At 43.3% G+C, this 22,562-nt stretch overlaps 1 protein-coding gene across 5 annotated transcripts in view; it reads right to left on the bottom strand.

Moving 5' to 3' along the window:
* Positions 1–22,562, bottom strand: part of Prickle2 (prickle planar cell polarity protein 2) — a 328,810-nt gene that overhangs the window by 48,736 nt on the left and 257,512 nt on the right. For all 5 annotated transcript variants that reach the window (XM_029478412.2, XM_021164852.3, XM_021164854.3 and 2 more), the window contains one exon: positions 1,917–2,030. In XM_029478412.2, the coding sequence (XP_029334272.2) occupies positions 1,917–2,030 (114 nt within the window). The remainder of the gene's footprint in view (positions 1–1,916; positions 2,031–22,562) is intronic.

Below are 22,562 nucleotides of genomic sequence, written 5' to 3'. Positions count from 1 at the left end.
AAGTCTTTGCTTCAGAGTCCATCTCTGTCTTCAGAAGCGGCCATGCTACCATGCCAAATGAATCCTGTCTCCTGGCTTTCATCAATCACATTCTACCAACATGGAGTCGTGATCCAAGTGATGTCTATTTAATGAAAGTACTGTTAAGTATAAACAGAATGAACCACTACAAGCATGGGACAGATCATTGTCTTCTCTCAAGTGATAGTTAAAAAAAAAAAAAAAGAAAGTCTTCAGAGGAATGTTCCAGAAACCTAACAGCCCAGAAAACATGGTTTCACCAATGACATTTTATGGGCTTGCTTTTAAAAACAGGCACACCCCTCCTGCTTGTAAAAACTTGCATTTTCACCTCCAGATTAGTTAACTGGGCATCCGGTTACAATGTTTGCTTTCATCTTTAAAGGAGCCAACTTTTGTGTATGTTTTATGAACTATGAAATAAGCAGCAGGAGAGAGAGATGCAGCTTTCTAGGGAGTCGCCTGAGTTTTTGAGATGTTGTCTCACTTATTCAGATTCATATATTTATTTTTGCAGTGAGGAGGATTAAGCCCAGGGCTTTTCACATGCTAGGCAAGGGCTGTGCCATGATCTACAGTCTCAGTTCCTCAGTAGTAGTGGCTCAGACTGTCTCCTTTGGGGCCAGCAAGATGGCTCAGTGGGTGGAGGTGCTTGCTGCAAAGCATGATGTTCTGAACCTGAGTTTGATCCTTCCACATGGTGGAAGGAGAGAGCCGATTCTCACAGATTGTTGTCTGACCTTCACACGCATGCTGTATTATGTGTGTTTTACACACACACACACACACACACACACACACACACACACACACACACACACACACCATAAAAATACAAAAACAAATTCCTCCCTTTTATGTAAAAATGTCACCTGGGACTCAGGCCATGTATGTGATGAGCTGGTAGAAACTGGTATCCAGATCTCTACAGGGGTAATTTTTTTCTTTCAGTTTAAAATTAATTATACTTTTGTTTTAAATATAGACTAACTAGTGCAAATCTGTAAGATTCTTGATTCTTGAAACCAGATACCTACAAATTAATTTCTAGCTTAGAAGCCTGACTTCCTCCCACACAATCTTTTAAAAGCTTGCTTACAGACTTCTTCCTGAGGATCAATGTCATTTCAATAATAAGTGACGCTGGCCAGGCACGGTAGGTCATCTGTAGCCAGCTCTCAGAGAGGGGAGATCTGAGAGGTCACTGAGCTGCGGACAGCATTTTGAGTTATCCTGAGAAAAGTGAAAGCCAGCCTCAAAAAAAAAAAAAAATCAAACTAATCAAACTCAAATAAATACATGCCTGCTTACCGAGCTGTGTTTCTGGGACTAGAAAAAGGGAATGCCCATAATACTTCCAAGACAAAGATGGGTGACTCTAACAAGGTTGACTTTGGCTTGATAAAAATCCTAGTGAGAGCTGCCATTCTAGACCTGTAACTTCGGCTGCCCTTGACATGGAGAGCCTGCTCATTCGCCTCTTAGGAAACAATCCTGAAAATTGGAGAGACTCGCAGTGTTTCTTCTGGGCATGAAGTGGTCCTTAGTCATCTTCCCAACTCCCACAAGCAGCTGGCAGGACACAGTCGAGTCAGAGAGCATGGGCCTGGGCTCTCAATGTTAGTGCTTCCTGTTTCCTGAACTAGTCAGTTGTGCCAGGCTTGGAGGCGAACCCAGTCCAGGATGAGACTGGTTTTGGGGAGAGGGGTAGGAGGTGGGGTGAGGAGCGGTCCCCAGAAATATCTACTAGTTTCTTTAGATTCTAAGGAAGCCTAAATTTAATATCAATAGCCGGAAGTTTTTTGGCAGCAATCTTACTGATCACAATGATTAGGAAGAGGGACAATTCACAGAAGGTCCTGGAGACCAACAAAAGCCCCCTCCGAGCACCTTACCTCATTGTCATGGGGTGGCAGCTGGTGCAATAGCTGCTTGATTCGCAATTTCTCTCCGGGACTGTTGACATAGGGAACTTTCTCTTCTGGGAGGCAGCTATAATACTGGTGCACCTGAGGGACAGAACACACAGAGTGCTTGCCCATTATTCACACCACGTGCCACCACCCCTCACCACCCTGAGGAAGGCTCACAGTGGAACGCCGGCTGCTTCCGTTGCTCCTACCACCCCTCAAGACAGTCAACTGCTGTCTCTCCTACCGCACACACAGAAGAGCATCCTAAAAGACAGAGCCAAGTGAATTGCCCCTCACTTGGGGCTATCCCTCTCTGGAGAGGGAAAAGAAAATCAAAGAAATTCCTTGTCAAAGGAGAATTCACAAATGCACAGGTGAAGCCAGAGGGCAAGGCTTTCCCAGCCGACTCCCAGTATTGCTTTACCATTTTTCTGTGCTGCTGTCCCGCGGGAGGCACCTCTCTAGCCAAGGGATGTGTCAGCGCCTGCCTAAATACTGCTCTCAGACCTTTCTCTGGCACTCGGCAGGTTCCTGGGTGTCTCAGCCTCCACCTACGTCAAAAGCCCTCCAGGTCTGAGCTGTTTTTCAATGCAGGCAGCACTGAAAAGAGAGACTCAATGCCGGGTTGCAGAACACAGAACTGAACAGCAACAGCACAAGGACCTTTGGTCTCCTAAATGCTGCTCATTAGAATAGATACATCCCTGCAGCTTCTGATGTCTGCTCATTCTTAAACACTGGAGAAAGTATCAAGCATTCAGTTTTGGCTAAGAAAAGAAGGCAGATATTCTACTGAGGCTATGGACCCCTAGGATGTTGAAGGAGAAACATAACAGGCCCAGCTTAATTATTTTCTCCCAGCAGCAGGCAGTAAGTTTTTTTTTTTCACTTCTTTGTGAATTAATATATATTTAAATACATATGTGTGTGTATATATATATATATATATACACACACATACATATATATGTGTATATATATTACATATTGGAGGAAGGAAAGGGAAGACAAATGGTGTAACTTTATTTTTAATTTAAATATTGTTATATGTTTATGTTTATGTGTCAGTGCTTCCAGAGGGTAGAGGGAAGTCATGTGGGTGAAGCTTTATGGGTGTAGCTTCTGCTATCCTATTAGACTCAGTCTCACAGCAAACTCCCCGATCCTCTGGTCCTTAGATATGGCTGTGCTCCTGGACAGAGACAAAGACCATGACCTTCCTACAGAAGTGACACACAGACATTTTACAGTGGTAGAAACAGGAAAGAGGAGACTCTCTAGGTAGAATACCCTGAAGCCTTGTTGACCTGAGAAGTCTGTAATGCGTATTTGCCTATACACATCTATGCACTGTGATGTCTTCCTGTATTTTCATTTAACTGATGAAGAAAAGAACCCATTTTCTAACTAGTACCATCACCATCAGGTCACATGAAAAATAAACAGGACTAAAAACTGACAGGAAAGGGCCTGGAGTGTGGCTCAGTCGGTGACGAGAATAAGGACCTAAGTTTGGATCCCCTGTGTCAGTGTAGAAAGCAGTGGAATAGCATGCATCTCCATCCCAGAGTGGGGTTAGGGAGATAAGTAGATCTCTGGATCTCACTGGCTAGCTAGTCTAGAAATTAGTATGTTCCAGGCTCAGTGAGAGACCCTGTCTTCAAAAGCAAGTTGGAGTGTGACCAAAAAAAGAGATACCCATAGTTGACCCCTAGCTTCATATATGCACATATATGAATATACCCACATAAACAGATACATATATCCACCCCCAAAGACAGACACACAGATGTCAGCCAGACAGGGTGCTAATAATTCAAGGTATGTTATTTTATAGAAGAGGAAAGAAATCCCTAGAGGCTCAGACACCATGGAGGATGCTTCCAAGATCTCCCACAGAGCAACTCTTGTGAAACAACATGGATATCTCATGAGCTGGAGTCAGAGACCAGGCTCTAATAATATCAAATGCTCACACTCCACATTGCCCTCCTCAGGCTTCCTTTCAGTCCTTGGCATTAGGAGTGGTGGATATGAACCAATGTCCCAGGAATGCCAGGGTGAAGAGCTGTAAAAGCCCTGCCTACTTGGATCTCTAGAAACCAAGTTATGAGTGTCAGAGGGACAAGCAGATGACAAGGTTTGAGATGACAAAGCTTTAAGAAATGTGAAAGTCACATTTATTTGTAAAATAAGGGGAACCATTCACCATGATGTGCCTATAATCCTCTGAATCTAGCCCTGAAGGTAACCACAGACTTCATGTTGCTGACTAGCTGGTTTTTGGGAAGGAAGTCTGGGTTGCTGTAATCTCTCCTTAGAGGTGGCTGGCAGGGAGCCACGTCCTGAATGAATGGAATGGCTCTGGGTTTTGTAGGCAGGTCACAGATGGCTAGCACTCCTAAGAAGTGACAGCTCATATCACAAATTAGCTTGAGATTAGTGGCTGGCTATCTGGCCATCTGACGACCACACTATTCTGGGAATGTCTTCTGAGAGTCCTTGTACCATATGCCTCACTGGGCATCGGCCAGATGTAAGGAAGAGCGACCCAGTGTCTGTAGTTTGGCACTTGAGCTTCGCCCCTGAGTCAGAACACTATTTGAAGATCTTCCAAGACGCGCATAGTGCCACACACCTGTAACCCTTGAACTAGTGAGGCTGAGTGAGGAAGGAAAATTGGAAGCTTGAGGCTAGCTTCAGCTGTAGAGTGAAACCCTGTCTCAACAGTAATAGACGAACAAAGAGGAAGGGGGGAGGTAAAAATAAAGAAAAAAAATGCAACTTTGCTCTAGTCATTCCTAAAATTTTCACAATTGTAAGAGCTAACAGGAATCCCCTGCCATGGTCGGTAGTATAGACAGCTGGGGCTCCCTTGACCTTCCTGTCAATCACTGCTCATTATCTTCACATCAGCCATTCCCAGGGGCCGTTCTTTAGTGGTACATCAAACCAAGCCTGCGGTGAGGCTGCTCCTATTTTTCCAGGGCAGAATCCTCTCTGTACCCTGCACAGCTTGGTGGATAGGTGTGAACCTCTAGCCCTGGCTCTGTCATCTCCCTTCTACAAGGTTCCCAAGCACATTATGTAAGTGTTCAGGTTCATCGTAGGATCACGAGGACTAAATGAGAAGTGGATACATATGACATAAATGCATAGCGATGGACCTAATCAAGATGGAATACTCCGGATGTTTCACAGCCATAATGGCTGATCTTGACTGCCAGTTTGACTACATCTGAAATCAAGGAAAACTCAAGCAGCTGGGCATGGCCACGAGAGAGATTCCTGACTGCTCATTTGAGGCAGGAAGACCTATCCTAAATCTGGGTCACAGCCTCTGATAACGCATCCCATAGAAGGACACCGAAGAAGGAAGCTTTATGACTGCTTGATCTCTCTCTCACTGGCAAGTTCTCTCCTGTCACCGAGGCATTCCTTTGCTGGGCTGGTATTAGAATCTAGTTCTTTGGGATCCCCGTGTGGACTGGAAACCAGCAGCTCTCTAAGATTTCTCTGGAACTCCAGCACCAGATGGTGACTGCTGAGACATCCCATTTCATGGACTGCACAACTACTGGATTCTTGGCCCATCTAAGAGGAAACAACCATTGTTGGATTCTCCTGGGACCACGGCTTATAATCCTCTAATTCTAATAAATCTGGTCTACACACACACACACACACACACACACACACTCACACACACAATTTGCACCATTCATTCTATCAGTTCTTTTCATTTTGAGAGCCCTGACTAATACAATGGCCTTTCTTTCATGTTAGGACTTGTAGCAATACTGGTAGTGTAGAGTGAGACAGAATCTGGAAACCACCTGTCTAATAAGCCCAAGCAAGAAAACGCGGCTGCAAGAATATAGTCCTACTAAAATGAATTGAACTTCTAAGGAGAGAATGCCAAATTATAAAGGCATGTGTTTTCTCCTCAGCTTCTCAATCTCTCTCATCCCAGAATCCTCTGACCTCTGCTCTCTTCTCTTTGTAAAACTTCCATTGAGCTGAAGGTTCCCCCCAGCACTCCTTCAGTTCAACAGACTGTTCCAAATTGACTAGCTTTTCTTAATCATAAATTCCCTCAGAGAAGGGTCCTGGGTCTTGGGCTGGGTCTGCACTGGGAGATGGGATGCAAGGAGCTCCACACAGCAGAAGACTAGAGGACAAAGGGATTCCAAGGTGAGGTGGGCACTGACAGAGAACTCTGAAGATATTGAGTCTACAGAGGCAGTGATGGCTTTCTGGTAACATAGCTCTTTCTTTTCTGGACAATCACATCTGTTACAATTTTCTGTTACAACTCATACCTCATGATCACCACTGAAATCCATCCTTTCTCCTATTATCTCGATAAATCTTCATATACAGAATCGACTAAAATACTTTCTTCCAAGGCCACCAACACTTTGATGGAGGACTGAGTACTCTACCTAGCCAGCTGACTCTTCTTAAAACAAATTAAGTTCATGTCAATTAACAATCTACCAAGTTACTGCCTATCCTGAGGCAGGTGACCCAATGGGCTCTGAGGAGAAAGATGACTTAGCCTTTCATTGACTTCTAACCCTTTCTAAAGCCTGTTGAGGGCCTGCCATATTGGTTTCTCCATCTCTGGAGGGTTGGGTGCTAGAAGTTCTAGTGGGGATAGGTGTAATGATGGTCATTAGCTAGGGGAAGGGACAGTTCTTGTGAGTCCACAGTCAATAAAGGGTGCACACATTCTCTCCGGTCACCCCCTGCCATAAAGTCACAGGACAGCCCCAAACAAGCACCAACCAAAACAATGGAAATGAGAAACTATGGAGTCTACTTTTCTTTATATATATATATATATATATATATATATACACATATTTTATTACGTATTTTCCTCAATTACATTTGCAATGCTATCCCAAAAGTCCCCCATACCCTCCCCCCTCCACTCCCCTACCCACCCATTTCCCACTTTTTGGCCCTGGCGTTCCCCTGTACTGGGGCATATAAAGTTTGCGTGTCCAATGGGCCTCTCTTTCCAGTGATGGCCTACTAGTCCATCTTTTGATACATATGCAGCTAGAGTCAAGAGCTTCGGGGTACTGGTTAGTTCATAATGTTGTTGCACCTACAGGGTTGCAGATCTCTTTAGCTCCTTGGATCCTTTCTCTAGCTCCTCCATTGGGGGCCCTGTGATCCATCCAATAGCTGACTGTGAGCATCCACTTCTGTGTTTGCTAGGCCCCAGCCTAGTCTCACAAGAGACAGCTATATCAGGGTCCTTTCAGCATATGCTTGCTAGTGTATGCAATGGTGTCATCGTTTGGAGGCTAATTATGGGATGGATCCCTGGATATGGCAGTCTCTAGATGGTCCATCCTTTTGTCTCAGCTCTAAACTTTGTCTCTGTAACTCCTTCCATGGGTGATTGTTTCCAATTCTCAGAAGGGGCAAAGTGTCCACACTTTGGTCTTCGTTCTTCTTCAGTTTCATGTGTTTTACAAATTGTCTCTTATATCCCGGGTATACTAAGTTTCTGGGCTAATATCCACTTATCAGTGAGTACATATCATTTGAGTTCTTTTGTGATTGTGTTACCTCACTCAGGATGATGCCCTCCAGGTCCAACCATTTGCCTAGGAATTTCAAACAATGGAAATGAGAAACTATGGAGTCTACTTTTCAAAACTACAAAAATTCAATTAGACAGGACCACAAGAAAACCCCACACAAGGCTTATTTTAGCCCAAACATGTTCACATATTCATTTTATAAGTAAATACACAAACATAACAGTTTCATCAATAATGATCATTACCAGGCTATTAATCAATTGGCATGTTGATAGCACTGCTAATTGCATTGCCCTTCAAAAGTGACTATGCTGAATGTGCTAGAAGTTTTGCTCTACTTAGGTGTTCCTAGGTAAGGGTGTCTGGTGATTCTGCCTGGGTTACGTCATCCTGGGTTCAGTTTGCCTGCACAAAAGTGATGGGAACACAGTAAATTGGCTCAGGAATTAAGCTGCTGGAGACTTTTATCTAAGACATTACTTGAGGTCTAGGCAGCTTGGCAGCAGCTTCGGTCTGTCTTGGATGGATGGTAAGAGCTTTACCCAGTGTGCAAACTCATTCTACAAAGCAAGGCCTCACCCAGTTGTGAAGACTGGGCTTGTCTGATGGACTTGCACATTTGACAACATCTCTGTCTGGGTGGAGATGGGAGCTAGTGTTAATGACTGCGTTTGAGAGAAAATCGTCCACTGTTAAAAGAATGCAAAATAAAATAAAATAAAATAGCAGCTGCAACAGGAGCAGCAGCTGCCGCCTCTGCAGCTGTGAAACACCTGGTTTAGTGCAGCAGGTTGCATCCTGTAGCTTGCACTGGCCTCACCTGGGAGGCTTGTGAAGAGACTGATTTCTAACTTGGCAGGTGTGGGGCCTTGTGATGTGCATTTCTAACCATTGGGTCATCCTATTGGCCCACTCTCCACGGTCTCAGAGTTTTACAGCAATCCCACTGCTTCCTCTCAACAGCCACAACAGGAAACATCCTGTTTCCCCCAAGACATCCAGGAATTTCTAAAGAAGGGAGAATTTGTTGAGCTCCATCCAGCTATCCAGGAGCCTCCTGGGCATATGACTGGGCAGGGAGAGCCCACAGCCCTGGTAGGAACTCAAAGTGCTTATGTTTTGAGGTGGGAACACTTTTCTATCTAGATCTGCTTTTAGCGGGAACTCAACAAAAACAAGGCACATGCACTTGCCTGGCCCCAGAATCCATCCCTCTTCAGTGCCTACTTGAAGAAAGGGACCCATGACCTTTATTTACTGAGTGGCTCTTGGGCCTGAAGTGTTTGAATGTGTAGTATTCCATGAGCCCTCCAAGCACCAGGATGGGAGCGTTTCATATTCATCAGAGCATGCCATTAAAAAGAAAATGCTGGGGCTAGCAAGACCTGTATTGGACCCTCGGAACTCTCATAAAAAGTTGGGTATCATTTGATAACCCTAGGATGGGGGAGTCTGAGATAGGATGGTCCCTGGGGCTCACTGACCAGACAGTCTGCCAAGCCAGCAAATTCCAGGTAAAATGAGGAGAACTTGTTTTTGAAAAGAAAGTAGATGGAACCTGAAAATGACACTCAGGGTTGACCTCTAGCCATCTATAAGGACATGCACACATGTGCATGTGTACCTGCACGTAAATCTGCATGTATGCATGCATGTGTACACACACACACACAAACACACACATGCACATGCATGCAGGCATGCACACACCGAACATTGCTTGTGAACACCTGCTTCCTCATCCCCTTATTCTGGTCTTTAGGGATTCATCCATTGCAAAGATGGATGGGAAAAAGAACCAAAAGTCCTTCATGTAGCTCATTCTCATTATGTCTGTATTGTTGACTATAGAAATGAAGAATATATTTTCTTTTGGTGTTCTCCATAATATAGCAACATAGGACGTCTCAATAAATTCAAAGTGAACTGTGGTGAGCACAAATGTTCTCCGCATGAAACACTCGACCACAATACCACGGCTTGATGATGTCAGGATGTTGTAGCAGTCTCAGCTGCCACACTTGCTTATTTCCCTTTTTCTCAACAATTTTACTGAACATATCAGTGTACCTGCCCAGGAACACCATTTCTGTACACCCTTCCACTCGGAACTCCACACACCCATTTGGCTGTAGTCTGGCCAACAGATGGCATGGATATGACTTCTGTGGCTCGCTCTAGGATGCCGCTTGCCCCCTTTGTCTTGTATAAAAGATAAGTACACAGAATGGCTGGAGTTACAGCAGCCACAATGTACAATGAAGTAAAATTAAGAATGGAATTTGTGGCCTAAAAATAGTATAGAAAGCTAGAAGCCAGAGGCAGAGGCAAGGGCAGGTGGATCTCTGAGTTTGAGGCCAGCCTGGTCTATGTAGCAAGATCCAGGACAGCTAGGACTATGTAGCAAGCTCTAAGACCCCGTCTAAAAAAACTCAAATACTACTACTACTACTACTACTACTACTAGTACTATAGTACTGACCATGAACCAGTGAAAAATTAGCTTCCTTATTTATGGTATCTATTAATAGGAGTGACTACAATTCTTTCCTGAGATAGAGGTATTTTTTTCAACATTAGCATACTTCAGAGTCATCTGACACCTTTATTGACCATCATGGCCATTATCACACCTCTGTGTTAGAAAAGGAGCCTGTAAGTCTGACCAAATAACTCACATACTGGGAGACAGACAGGTTTAAGAATAAAGTAAAAATGACTCTGCAAGGCACAGGGAGAAACTCTTAAACTGTAATCTCTGAAATCACCGATGTGAGCCAGTGCTATGAAGGCTTAGGGAAAGCTCATCCTAACTCAGGACTCACCAGACAGAGCACAGGCCTCTTGCTTCCCATTCTCCAAGAAGCTTAGAGCCTTGGCTCATCCTCAACCTGGGGCGGTGAGATCTGCAGCCCACAGGAAAGTCTCAATAGGCAGGCAGACGCTGGGACGACATGGCCAGACTTTGGGGGACATGGTGAGATTTATGAAAAGTACACGCTGGTTCTCAGAAGAGGACCTAGGAAACAATTGGGTTCCATTGTAGCTATGGGGACACAGTGCTTCTGAAGGTCAGACTGCTTATTTTGCTCCTATTTGTCAGAGCTTCATCATCCAAGAAGTAGGAGAAAGTGTCATGAAGTGATGTCTAGGAGAAACTCACCTCCCCTGCATGTCTCTTCTCCCCTGGAGATGCACATTAGAACTTTAATTGGTTTGCTCAGAACACAACTGGGGAAACAGCGGTGGAATCCCCAAACATCTCCATCATGCTCAGACTCCTGCAGGACTGGAGTCGAATTTAGAAGCGCAAGCTCATTTCAGATGTTTTCAAAGATGAATCTCATTTCTTGCTCGTGCTAGTGCTAAAGTTCAACAACAAATCCTGACAGATGTAGGCTCTGAAGACTGAGAACATGTTTGCAGGATATTTACTCCCTCATGGCTAGCCACCCCTCTCAGACCAGCTTGGCTCCTCAGTTCTGGCTACGACTGCTTCTGGACTTACTGCTCTGATCTTTGATAGCCTATCTGCAATTCCTATGCAATGGGAAAACCATCTTGCCTGCATATAACTGAGATAGGTCCCCATGTTCCTGAGCCTTTCAGAAACACCTCTTCCTGCAAATACAAGGGCACAGTCCTCACTGTAACACTATAGTCCTTTCTCCAACACCGCTACTGGACTCTTCAGGTCCAAGTCTATTCAAGATGACACCTTTACTTCCAACCTGGGGCCTTCCTCTTCCTGGGACACAACCTTACTTTTACTTTTTGCTCAGGGGTCATGCTAAAAGTGACTTACCTCCACTATACTATTGGTCAGAATCAGGCTTTCTTATACTGTTTAGTCCACTGCTTCTAAACTGGGTGTTAATGACTCTCCCCTAACCCCCCCAAAAAATGTCTAGATATCTATAGACATGTTTTTTGGCTGTTAAGGATGTGTGCATGGAGGTGGGGTGGGGGAGCTGGTGGTGGCATCCAGTGGGTGGAGACGAAGGATGCTGCTAAATTTCCTACAATGCTGAGATCACACCTGCAGCAAGGACACTTCTATCAAAACATCAATACTGGGGTTTGGAGAGATGTCTCAGTGATTAAGATAACTTGCTGATCTGGCTTCAGTTCCCAGAACCCTCTGATGTCTTAGAACCACTTATAAATTCAGTTCAAGGAAATGCAGTGTCCTTTTTCTGGCTTCTGTAAGTGTTGTGTGTAAGTGGTGTACAGACATGCATGCACACAAAGCACACACACATGTACAATTAAATAAATCTAAGGAAGAAAAATCAACAATGGGGCTGAGAAGAGGCATCCATGGGTGAATTACTTGCTGCATAGGTATAAGAACTTGAGTTTGGATCTCTAGTAACCATGTAAAAACATGGGCATGTCTGTGTGTGCCTATACTCTTTGCCCTGGGAGACAGAGGCAGGAGCATCCGCACGACTCATTGGCCACCTAGGCTAGCCAGCCAATTCGTAAGCTTCAGTTCAGTGAGAGATCTTGTCTCAAAACATAGAACAGAGATGAATAGAGGAAGACATTTGAGTTTGTTCTCTGGCCTGCACACACATACAAAATGTACACTTATCCAGGTGCACACACTTGCAGAATCAGGCGTATACACTGGCACATACCACATTACAACAGTGATAACAAAAAACACCAATAATGACAGACCGAATAAGCTCTTGGCCTGTGTGCCTTTCAAGACTTTACTGCTGACTGTGAAGCTGACTCCTTGCCCATTGTGTCTTCTCCAGCACCTGAGATGGAGCCTCTAAGACTCTGTTTACTCCACACCCCTGGAAGAAGATTTGGCTGCCTTACATTGTTGAGTAAATGCATACTGTTTCCAAACCTCACATGCCTAGCTGTCTGATCAATGGTGATGAGAGGGTTTCAGGAGCACTGGGAGAAGAGCAGGAAGATTCCCTTCTGTTCATCCAAGCAGTTGTGGTTTTCTCCAGAGATTAATGGCTAAGGTGTGTGGATCCTAGATTAAGGATGTTTAGGGTAACCACTGACATGCCAAGAGAATGAGACAAAAACATTCATACTTGAAGCCAGATGTTTTTTAACATTAGCTTAATTTTTTTCATTTTATGTACATGAATGTTTTGCCTGCATGAATGCCTGTGCACCAAGTATGTATCAATGCCTACAGAGGCCAGAAAGAGGGTACTTGATTCCCTGAAACTAGAGTTATAGATTATGAACCACCACGTGGGCTCAGGGATTAGGACTTTGAGCCATCTCTACAGCCCCTAAATTAACATCTGAAGAAAAAATTATAAAGATTTATTATTATTTTTTATTTAGGTGTATATGTATAAGTTTATGCACACTGTGTATGTGTATATATAGATGCATTCAGAGGCCAGAAGAGGGAGTCAGAGTCCCTGGAGCCAAAATTATGAGCAGTTATAAGCTGACTGACATGGGTGCTAGGAACTGAGCTCTGGTCTTCTACAGGAGCAGTAAGCATTCTTAACTGCTGAGCCCCAGAATCTGAAGAAATTAAGAAAAATAACTGGGTTACTCTTTGGCAGGCACACATGACTCCAGTCACTCATGCTGTCCTGCTTTTCTAAGCTCTTATGTGCTTCCTCTCATCTCAACGCTTGCTACTTTAAAGTGTATAATATTAGACTAAATGTTTAGTTAGAAAATACTTTCCAGTTCACTAAGGACATTATCTACCAGCTATCTATTGTCCTAATGGAAAGGTCCATGGTAAAGTCGGTGAAACAGACCCATAATCTAAGTACTTCAGAGGCTTAGGCCAGAAGGTGTCAAGTTTGAGGTTTGCCTGGACTAAAGAGCTAGTTTAAGACTAACTTGGATCACTCAGTAAAACCCTATCATGAAAATACAAAATAGAAGGGTGAGGCTGGGCATGTGGGTCAATAGTTGGAGCCTGGCTAGTATGCATGAGACCTGTTCAAGTCCCAGGATGGAAAAGAGGAGAAATGAATTGGCTAAAGAACGGGAAGAACAGTTTAACTGCTTTCCAGATAAGCCACACCTATCACATCAGTCTTCACCCCAAAGTAAACAAAACACTGTCTAGTGAACGTTTACACAGTTGTGTGCATGTCCCCCGCTTTGACAAAAGTTTCCATACTGACAAAAGTCACATCCATGTACATAGGAGAATCCATATGGTGGCTTCCTACAACAGCTAAGTTTCTGGGCTCAAGTTTGTTTGTTTGTATGCAAATGATGTTTAACTTGCCGCCATCTGTATATAGCCAGGGAGTTACTTTATCTCATGGTTCAAAGACACCAGCAGCGGCAGCAGCAGCTTCTCTGTGCACTGTTTGCTTTGTTATTTTTTGTCATTGTTTAATTGATTTTTTAAAATCTGTTTTAGTTTCTACTCTTTTTTTTTTTCTTCTTCCTCTGGGTCTTTGTAATAGGGAGGAAGGAGGTCTATGAGGGAACATGAAGTAGGATGGGAAGGGAGGTGGAGAGGTTCTGGGAGAAATTCCTGGAGAGGAAGGAATATGACCAGAATATATTAGATAAAAAGTTTTAAATAAAAACTAAAAAGAAACTTCCAATGACCAGTTTCTTTGGCAAATATCTGAAAATAAAATTTAAAAAAATGGGTAAGTTAAGAATGAAGGGTCTGAACTGCTAAAGGGTCCTTCAGAGGCTATGCTAACAAGTGGCCTGTTATCTAACTGAATCCCGTGGTCCCCACAGATCCCATGGGCAGACAAGTTCATGCACTGAGCCCCATGTGACCTTCAGACTATACTCTTGTCTCTAGCTCTAAGTCTGTTTCACAGAACCTACGCTCCACCTCCCCAAAGTCTCCCTTTCTCTCTGGGGCCTTTTCCTTTTTCCTTGCCTGCTTCCTTCATAAAACCCTTAACGAAATATAGAGCAGAAGAACACTTAAAATTATTGTGTATTGCCAGCTGTTTGGTTCCCTAAAGTTAAGGAGGAAGTTGAACATTATATGCCTTCATGAATAAGAACAAGTCCCCAAACCTTAATGTAACTTCTGTTTCTAAGCCTCATATGATGATCAGTCTGTGTTAGGGTAGTCAGTGGCTCTCCCTTAAAAGGGGAAAATAGCCTCCACTTTGCAGATAGCTACTCAAGGATAATCAAAGTTGATGCTTGCCCAGAGTGTGAGAGAAGGGAATTGCATTGATGTTAAATGTTGAATCTTGGTTATGGCAGAGGCTAAGCCTTCAGCTTCAAGGCCATGCAGCCCGTGTTTCTGAATTTCTGTGCACTCCTCTAAAACCACAGTAAGTGAGTGTGATGACTAAAGGTTATCAGAGAATGAAAATGCACCAAGAACTATAAAGACTGCATAATTATCAAATCAACTATCATTATTATTGAAAGTGACAACCTTGGAGTTGGAAATTGTGCTGAGCTGTTACTGATAGCCTGAGAAGAGTGGTTTAGGGTGGCTCAGTACCTTGTAGAAAGGATCAAGGCATTGCATTCATCCTTGCTTTTCTGTACCCACTGTGATAATGTCATTTATTCTCAAAACTGCAAAACGGCTGCTAGAGGACCAGCAATAGGCATAGTCTAGGTAAGAATTCTAGGAACAGAAATACACAAACACACACAAGCATTCATTTTATCCACATATTCATCTGCTGAAGGAACTTGGGCTTTTTTTTAAAAACCTTTTAATTGCTCTAATTAATGCTTCAGTGCATTTTGTTGTGTAGCTATTTGAATGTGTGCTTCTAGCTGTTTGGTTATATACCTGGTGGTGGACTTGCTAGATTGCATGATGTTTCTTTAAATTTTCTAAAGAACAACCAAATTGTTAAATTTTCTAAGAAACTGTCCCACGGTGGCTACACTATTTTTCTTTTCCCAAAGGTCCCAATTCCTCCCCATCTATACCAACACTTGTTATATTCCACTTTCAAAAAAAAGATAACCATTTTAGTGTCTGCATAAAGTGGAATCATCCTGAGATTTTGACTTGTGTCACCCTATGACTAATGACTGATCATCTTTTCAGTTGTTTATGTGACATCTGTATCTCTTCTCTGGACAAGTATCTATTTCAATCTTTTCCCCACGCTTCCTTCAACGTTCTTTATGTTTGGTGGCTGAAGAGGGTCCTCATACATTCTGGGTATTAAAATACTATACACACCCCAATTTCATTCTCCACTCACAAAGCATCTTTTATGTGGGCAGGCAGAAGCTAGGTGAGGAAGAGGCTATAGTGACCTGTGCCTACCTGGTGTTGGTAGCAGAGAGGAGGGAGGGTTGAGACAGACACTTACACAGAAACACTTGCTTTTACCTGTCTGTGGAACAATGTGCATGGCTCCTTTCACATTTCGCTAGTTGTATTATGCCACATGTGCCTGTCTAGCTTTAATGGGACCATAATAAAATGCATTCCTCCCCTGTCTATGAAAAATAGGGGGCCAATCTTTAAGCATCTATGCACCCTGCCACAGCACAGACAGACAAGTGTGCTTGTAAGTAAGGTGGATTTTCTTCCTTCATAGAAGCTGAGCTCTAAAACACTGTAGCAAACACTGAATGAATGAGTGTCACTCTACTCTTCCCAGGGAGGAAAAGCTGGGAGCCCACAAGCTTCATCGGTGATTGTTCCATTACCTTGGTTCATGGGGATTTCTGTTTAAGAACACTTTTTAAAGTATATCATGGATTCACTAATCCACTGTATAAAGTGCATTGAGCTAAAGGCACACCTGACTAAAGAGTATCTAACATACATATTTTCTCCAAAAAACAAACAGCAGCCTTCTTGCCCTTGGGAAAATTAGATACCTCACAATTCTCCACAGCACTTTGAACAATAAAGCACCTGCAAAACCCCCAAGTAACCAACGCAACAAACAAGCCAAATAACCTCCCAAATGTGAAAACATAGTACCACTTAGACCACTGATATGATCTCAAGTATAAAGGCCGAATATTTGGCCTTGGCTTTGTCTGTTAATGACCATGAAAACACTATGCATGCTGATTTGGGGATTGCAAAGAAATGTTAATGAGGAGGTAAATTTGTGACTATGGGATCACAAACAATGGGGATCAACTAAATTATAAGCTATCTGCCATGCCCTAGAGTAAAGGTGGATCCAGGATTTAAATTTATAGCTGATGTCAAAGCTCATTCTTATCATCTCCAAGAATATGTCAGGATTATACTCTGCCCGGTGTATTGATGGATTATAAGCAAATGTGGTCACCTTGCATTCTTTGAGCTTACAAGTCTTGCTAAAACCACAAATAGGAAACAGGGCAGCTAGAGTTCTAATTGTGAAAATCTTGTAGATCATTTTGAATTCCAAAGGTGGATATCAAGTGTGTGGCCTGGCTATGCATATACTTTGGAAGTATGCAGATATATCTTGCTATGAACATCATGCAAATCGACTTGGACTTGACAAATGTTTTCCCCTGGAGTTACAGGGTGAGAAGTTGGTATATCTTGGTTCATCCCCAACACAGATCATGGGGCCTTTGAGGTGACCAAAGCAATTTTTCACAGTGATTTTATCCCTTGAGTTATTTCACTTCAATTTTGCATTTACTTATTTTGTGGTAAAATGCACATAAAAAGTTACTACTTTCTTAGTTAAAATGCACAGTCAGTGGTTTGAAGCATCCCAATACTGTTCATCCCCACCACCACCCATCTCCGGCATTGCTCATCTCTCCCCGCCCCCCCCCCCCCACACCGAATAACTAACTCTCCACTTCTCCCTCCCCCTATCCCCTGACAACCACTGTTCTTCACTGTATCTCAACAAGTCTGACAAGTTGAGAGTGATTTTCATTACATGTTGGGACCAAATGTTCTCCTTTGGTAACACTTCTCTGGAACTATGGTGAAATAGGAGTCAGATGATCCAGCCACAGTGACATTTAGGTTCTATAAGCAACTTCCTTTCTGTTTTCACTAAGACAAGGAAAGATCACAGGCATGAGAGCCCATAGCAATAGAAAGGATCTGAGGACTCAGTTGTTCCTGCTGTGTCTCCATGGAAACAAACCACTGGGGATAATGGGTCTGTTATCTCTTTTGAATATTCTAGTCTCATCTAGGCCATCAACTCTATACTGAATTCCCATTACAGAATTCCCATTACAGCTCATGAGCTCCTTCCTCTTGCTCAAGAAGTGCAGGAGAGGCAACCTGACGTGAAGTCGACAATCATATAGAAGGGCACCCTGGATGAACAAGAGTCTCTCGATAGAAAGGCAGTCTTGGGGAGAGGTCCTCTTCAGCAACCCAGCTTGCCCCACTTCTTATCTCAAACCTTGCTCCTCCTGTGACATACTAATAGGCCCTTGGTGGGACAAACTGCAGCAGCGCCCTCTAGTGTCAATTTACTGGGGCCCCTCCCCTCTCCTTTTCTTGCTTGCAGCACTGTGCCTTTTCAGGTATTTTACTGAAAGTTCTCCTAAACCCTGCTTGGACCTTGGTAGAAAATACTTAAGAAAGAAAAACAAAAAACTTCAGTCATTCCTTTTTCTTTTTCCCCCTCCTCTCTACCCTCCTCCACCTTCTCCTCCTCTCCCTCCTCTCTCTTCATTCTCCTCCTCCTCATCATCATGAAAGGGACCCAGGAAAGCCTGAAAATCAGTTCTTATCTGTGTCCAGTGAAGGGAGCAAAGGATTGGAAAGAGGGCTCAGTGGTCAAGAGCACTTGCTACTCTTCCAGAGGACCTGACTTTAGTTGCCAGTACCTATATTGGGAGGCTCAAAACCACCTACAGTTCTAGCTCCAGGGAATCTAATACCCTCTTCTGGCCTCTGCAGGCTCTCACACACATATGGAATAGGGAACATTCCATACTCTCTTGTTCTGTCTGTCCATCTGTCTGTCCATCTGTCTCTGTCTGTCTCTGTCTCTCTCACACACACACAACACACACACATACACACACACACTAAGAGAAACTAACACTGAGGTTGGTGGTGCACACCTATAATTTATTTATTTATTTATTCATTCATTTATTTATTTATATTTTATTTATTTATTTTTAATTTATTTTTTAATTAGGTATTTTCTTCATTTACATTTCAAGTGCTATCCCAAAAGTCCCCCAGACCTTTCCCCTGACTCCCCTACCCACCCACTCCCACTTCTTGACCCTGGCGTTCCCCCGTACTGAGGCATATAAAGTTTGCAAGACCAAGGGGCCTCTCTTCCCAATGATGGCCAACTAGGCCATCTTCTGCTACATATGCAGCTAGAGACACGAGCTCTGGGGGTACTGGTTAGTTCATATTGTTGTTCCACCTATAGGGTTGCAGATCCCCCCAGCTCCTTGGGTATTTTCTCTAGCTCCTCCATTGGGGGCCCTGTGTTCCATCCAATAGCTGACTGTGAGCATTCACTTCTGTGTTTGCCAGGCACCGGCATAGCCTCACAAGAGACAGCTATATCTGGGTCCTTTCAGCAAAATCTTGCTAGTGTGTGCAATGGTGTCAGTGTTTGGAGGCTGATTATGGGATGGATCCCTGCACACCTATAATTTTAACACTGAGGAAACAGAGGCAGGAGAATTGCAAGATTGAGTCCAGTCTGAACTGCGACTCAAAAACAGAGAGAGAGAGAGAGAGAGAGAGAGAGAGAGAGAGAGAGAGAGAGAGAGAGAAGGAGAGAAGAACTTGGCAAAATGGCATTAGGCACAGACTTGAGCAAATATAAATTCACAACCTAGTGAGGCTGTTCAGAAGTATGTTGAGGTTCAGGGTAATTAAGATGGGAGAAAGCATCTTCCATGGGCCTGCTATGTAATCACAGTCAAACATGTGTCTCATAAGGTCACCATCACTCTGGAAATAAATATTCTAAGTAACGGGATGATTGGTAAAATAAGTAAGGAAAGAAGTCATCCGTAAGCATCCCAAGTAAGCGACACTGGGGCTCAAGGGGACTTGGAGTTCTTCAAAAGTAACACCTTGCTACTCATAGTAAGTGTGGTCCCCAAATTGAGGCACCAAGGCAACAATGATGGGTGGTAGTGCTGGTGGGAGATGTTCAGGCCTGGATGAATAAATTAATGCTGATGTTTGAGGTGCCCAGAAGAGCGAGATCACTCTCTTCTGTTTTCCTGCCATTGGGACCACTGTGTTCATCCCTTGTCTTGCCCTTCTGTCATGTAAGGTGAGATACACACATACACACACACGTACACACACACACATATACACACACACATATACACATACACACACACACATATACACACACACACACACCTACACACACACACACACACACACACAATCCCACCAGCTGCCAGTCAGTGCCAAAATCCTTAAGTTGCCAGGCTCTGTGAAAATATATAAGAGTGTATATGGCCATAAGTATTTTTTAAAATTATGAAAATTATTTTTATGTTAAAATAAGTTAAGTGCCACCCCCCAAAAAAAAAATGAAAAAAGAAAGGCCATTGCTCAGTGGAAGAGAGTTTGTTTTGCATGCCCAAGGCCCTATGTTTGATCTTTACTACTGCCAAAAAAGAAGAAAAAAAAAAAAGTCGTTCCAAAATAAAAGTAACAATCTGTTTAATATCTAATGTAATCATGAGCTTTCAAGCATCTCAAAATAGCTTCAGGAAAAAAAAAGCTGAAATACAAAAAGAAACAAATCTATAACCACCATAAGATGACTCTTTGTGGCTTTAATAGATCAAAACGATAAACGTCACAGAGGTTATGGAACACGCCACAACAGTGGTAATTATTTTTCATGATCTCTTACCACCATTCTGCTCTGAACTGTGAACACTGTCTTGTTTATTCTTGTTTTACAACGAATAGGAAAAACCTATTTCATATCCTCTGAGTGCAAGTGGCCATTGGGAAACTGAAGACTTTCCCTTGACGTCACAAGAAGAGAGGCAATGTGAGCCATCTGTTCTTTACCTCTGACAGTCTGAACACGGGGCATGTTTTGTCCTTTCTTAGAGACTGCCCTGACTGTCGGATGGAAGGCTTGGGCTTCGTGGTTTCTCTTCTGTATCACTCTGCTTATGCCCTTGCAGTCTACTGTTCCTGCTCTGCCACCTCTGGACGAGATTTTAAGACTTTAATTTTCATTCTGCTTCCTTAGTTAGACCTTGCCTAGAAAAACATTTTCACATCAAACTGCTGACCATCTCCCAGCAATAATAATTCTAGAGGTCCCTGAAATGCCAGATATCAGTTGGTTATTCCATTAGGCAAGAGTCCTTGTTTCATTTTATAGATTTACAGCCGATTTGTTTCCGAAGGACTGCCCAATGGCTGTATCTCAGCAGAGCAGTTACTTACAGCCCATCCATCATCAAGACGTACTATTGACTGGTTACACTCAGTAATGGCCTCCAACAAAAGATGGAAATTTCAAAGCCGAGCCTCAAATTTATCTACATTGCTTGACCTCTTCTTAAAACACACACACACACACACACACACACAGAGAGAGAGACAGAGACAGAGACAGAGACAGAGAGAGTCAGACAGACAGACAGACAGACCAAATGGCTGCGGAAATTAGCTGGTAGACACTGAGGTCCTTCCTCTTATGCCTCTCTGTTCAGAGTGTGTGGTACCTACAACAATTTGCAGAAAGATGGAACATGCAACAGAGACTCTAGGTGTTCCATCTGGGTCATCGATTCTGAAGGAAATCATAACCCTCTCGAGAGATACGAGTAAGGATGGAGGTGTCATCTCTTTTTCGTAGGATTCTCTGAAAGTGCTGGAATTGAGTTTTCCAGGGACCCTGAGCTGGTAGGGAAGTCAATGTTCCAAGCTACTACTAGGCTTTCATGTAAGTTTGAGATATAGGGCATCCCAACTACAAGGGAGAAAATGGGAGTCGCAATGAAAGCAGGTGGAGCCCTGCATCAGTCAGGGAAGCTGTGTGGTGTCATATGTCAAGTGATGTACTTCTTCCTGAAGTCACCACAGCCCAAGTGAGAATCGGTTTCCCATAGCGCCTTCACCCAGGCACCTTTATGCAGCGCACAGGACTGCATACCTGTGTGTTAGACCTGGCTCCTTTCCAGCTCCCAGCCTATGGATTTATCCTTTTGCCAGTGAAAATTCTGGAATCCTCAGCTTTTCTGACCAAGATCTGACTGCCGAGTCTTAATCAATCTTCCTAACTTCCATCCCATAACAGCTAGAATCATTAGTTACCGAGTGCCAACTACATGTTACACACCCCCCTCAGGAATTTACAGATGATGAAATGAGCAAGTTTGTGGGGCTGAGGTTTTAGTACTGTCCATTTGGATACTGTTGAGTCCCTGCCTTCATTTCCTCTTTTTATTGTGCATAATTAATATTGAGCAGGTTTTTCTGACAGTAATTGGCCAGAAGTAATTGGCTCAATTACTTCCTGAGGCAAGTCATAGAAACTTAGGAGGATTTCACTGGCAGGCCTTCCTGTTTGCTGAAGAGCAATTTCACCTCACCTCACCAGGGTATTTGACACATAACAAACTAGTCATATTTAAAGTACATATTGAACTGATTAACATATGCATACTCTCATACTTGTATTAGCATATCTAAGACAGTGAACCCACCTATCACCTCCTGAAGTTTGCTCTTTTTTTTTCCCCTATCTACTTCCCATACCACCCGACCTCCAAGTGGCCACTGGCCTGCTGTCACTGCGTATTGGCACTTTCCAGAGTTTTATGTGAATGGAATCATAATGTTTATACCTTTTTGTCTCAGGGTGGTGTGTTTTTTTGCATAATGATATGAAATCCATCCACGTTGTTGTATATATCAAAAATTCGCTCCCTTTTATTGCAGATAGTAGTATCTCACAGAAATGGAACTCATTTGTTAATCCATTCACTTGCTGACAAACATCTGAGTGATTTCCTACTGTTGTAAACAGTAGTCATTTTGAAAGCATCAGTCCCTAAGACATTGTCCCTCTGGATCCTTGTAACTATGCTACAGTTAGGTGATGACATTCTTACTTGCAGAGGATGAGTTAAAAGTCTATGAAGGTAAATTCACATGGCCAACATCAGACAGTAGCACAGCCAGGATCTGAAC

This window comes from Mus caroli, unplaced genomic scaffold, assembly GCF_978045245.1.
Source record: "Mus caroli unplaced genomic scaffold, Mus_caroli_1 scaffold_7, whole genome shotgun sequence".
Taxonomy (NCBI): domain Eukaryota; kingdom Metazoa; phylum Chordata; class Mammalia; order Rodentia; family Muridae; genus Mus; species Mus caroli.
Note: the sequence above shows the minus strand (reverse complement) of the source record. Positions and strands in the feature narration are given on the sequence as shown.